Genomic DNA, 2350 nt, shown 5'->3' on the forward strand with positions numbered 1-2350 from the left:
GAAGTTCATGAGGGCGTCTGTGGGACACACGCTAACGGCTTTACAATGGCTAGGCAAATTATGAGATTTGGTTATTATTGGTCCACCATGGAAGGAGTCTGTATTAACTATGCCAAAAGATGTCATAAGTGCCAAATCTATGGAGACAAGATTAATGTGCCTCCTTCACCTCTGCATGTTATGACTTCTCCATGGGCTTTTTCAATGTGGGGCATAGATGTGATAGGGCCAATTTCTCCGAAAGCTTCAAATGGGCATCGATTCATCTTTGTGGTTATCGATTATTTCACCAAGTGGGTGGAGGCCGCTTCGTATGCTAATGTTACAAAATCAGCAGTTAACAAGTTCCTAAAGAGAGAGATAATCTGTCGATATGGAATGCCAGAAAAGATCATATCTGACAATGCATTGAATTTGAACAACAGTATAATAGCAGAGGTCTGTAGTCATTTCAAGATCAAACACCACAACTCGTCGCCGTATCGCCCAAAAATGAATGGTGCAGTCGAAGTAGCCAATAAGAACATCAAGAATATTGTGGGAAAGATGACTGAAACTTACAAAGATTGGCATGAGAAACTACCGTTCGCTCTCTATGCTTATCGAACATCCATCAGGACATCTACTGGGGCAACTCCTTTCTCATTGGTCTATGGAATGGAGGTGGTTTTACCCATCGAGGTTGAGATTCCTTCCCTCAGAGTTTTGGCAGAAGTAAAACTGGATGAGGCAGAGTGGATCCAGTCCCGATACGATCAGTTGAATTTTATCAAAGAAAAGAGGCTGAAGGTAATCTGTCATGGTCAAATGTACCAAAAACGGATGATGCGAGCCTACAACAAAAAGGTTCGTCCCAGAGAATTCCATGAAGGAGACCTAGTATTAAAAAAGATTTTGCCTATACAAAAGGACTTTAGAGGAAAATGGATGCCAAATTGGGAAGGACCTTATGTGGTGAAGAAAGCTTTTTCCGGAGGAGCATTGATATTGACTGAAATGGATGGCAAGACTTTGCCCAATCCTGTGAATTCAGATTCAGTCAAGAAATACTTCGCCTAAAAATAAAAATAAAAATAAAAAAGGGAGAGGCTAAGGTGAAAACTCACAAAGAGCACCTTGAGACCAAACGGATTTTGAATTGAAAACCCGTAAAGGGCGATTCGAACTTGGATCAAAGGTTGAGCCTGCGGTACTCTGCTAATATCTGAATTAGCAAAGAGGAGAAATGTTACACCTTGGGGCATCGATAAGAGTACTCTAGATCCCTTAAACACATATTAGGCTTAAAAAGGATCTTCCAGAAGTTCATACAGGGGAGTTCATGCTGCGATATTTGGGGCATCTATTTTCCTTTTGATTATTTTGTCTTCCAGCAATGTCATGTTTTGTGATTAATCTATTCCTCTCCAAATTTTGTTTCTAATAAATTTCCATTTTATCCATTATCACGATCTTTCTCAAGCATTTTTGCATTGAAATAATGACTAATGGACTAATGACACTTTTGTAAAAGGAGTTTTGTATATTACTCTAAAAGTTTTAAATAGTACAGGAACCTGAAACAGGGCTATTATTTGGAACTAACTAAACATAAAGATTGGAAACACTTGAAAAGGAAGAGTTTAAATTGGGACTTCCTCTTCGGGTTTTCTGATCAAAGATCTAAGCTGAATAAGAAGACTGGGTATCGATTCAGTGAAAGAACCTTGATGAATAGAGAGCAATGACAATCTAAACATTAAAAAATGGATCATTCTCATAACATACCGCACTCATGCATTTATAGATCATTCATGACATACCTAGTTAAGGGCATTCTGATTCATTTCGATCATAGCATCCTAATCATTTGGCATAAGCATAGGTATTTGAAATAGATTCTACAGATCATACCCCTAGAGGATGGTGTAGCAACGTTTGAAAATTACAAATCTTGTCCCTCTAAGCAATAGTGGAACAGATCGAAGACGGTGAGTCTTGTCCCCCTAAGTAGTAGGGTAACAAGCTGAATTACAAATCACTTTTCCCTGAAATGGCGTTGGAGCGGCTAAAAGCCACAGCAGATCTCCTTGAAGTTTCAGTGGATTTCTTTTCCCTGAAATGGCGTTGGAGCAACTAAAAGCCACAGCAGATCTCCTTGAAGTTTCAATGGATTTCTTTTCCCTGAAATGGCGTTGGAGCGGCTAAAAGCCACAGCAGGTCTCCTTGAAGTTTCAGTGGATTTCTTCTTCCTGAAATGGCATGGGAACGGCTAAAAGCCACAGCAGATCTCCTTGAAGTTTTAGCGAACCTCTTCTTCCTGAAATGGCATGGGAGCGGCTAAAAGCCACAACAGATCTCCTTGAAGTTT

General features: G+C 39.8%; 1 protein-coding gene across 1 annotated transcript; it reads left to right on the top strand.

The window, feature by feature from the left end:
* The first annotated feature begins 492 nt into the window (after window positions 1–492).
* LOC128286792 (uncharacterized) lies at window positions 493–1727 on the top strand. The gene is made up of 2 exons (XM_053024506.1): window positions 493–789; window positions 1566–1727. The coding sequence occupies exons 1-2, from the start codon at window positions 493–495 to the stop codon at window positions 1725–1727; spliced, it is 459 nt and encodes a 152-aa protein (XP_052880466.1).
* Window positions 1728–2350: the final 623 nt, after the last annotated feature.

This window comes from Gossypium arboreum, chromosome 13 (assembly GCF_025698485.1).
Source record: "Gossypium arboreum isolate Shixiya-1 chromosome 13, ASM2569848v2, whole genome shotgun sequence".
Classification (NCBI taxonomy): domain Eukaryota; kingdom Viridiplantae; phylum Streptophyta; class Magnoliopsida; order Malvales; family Malvaceae; genus Gossypium; species Gossypium arboreum.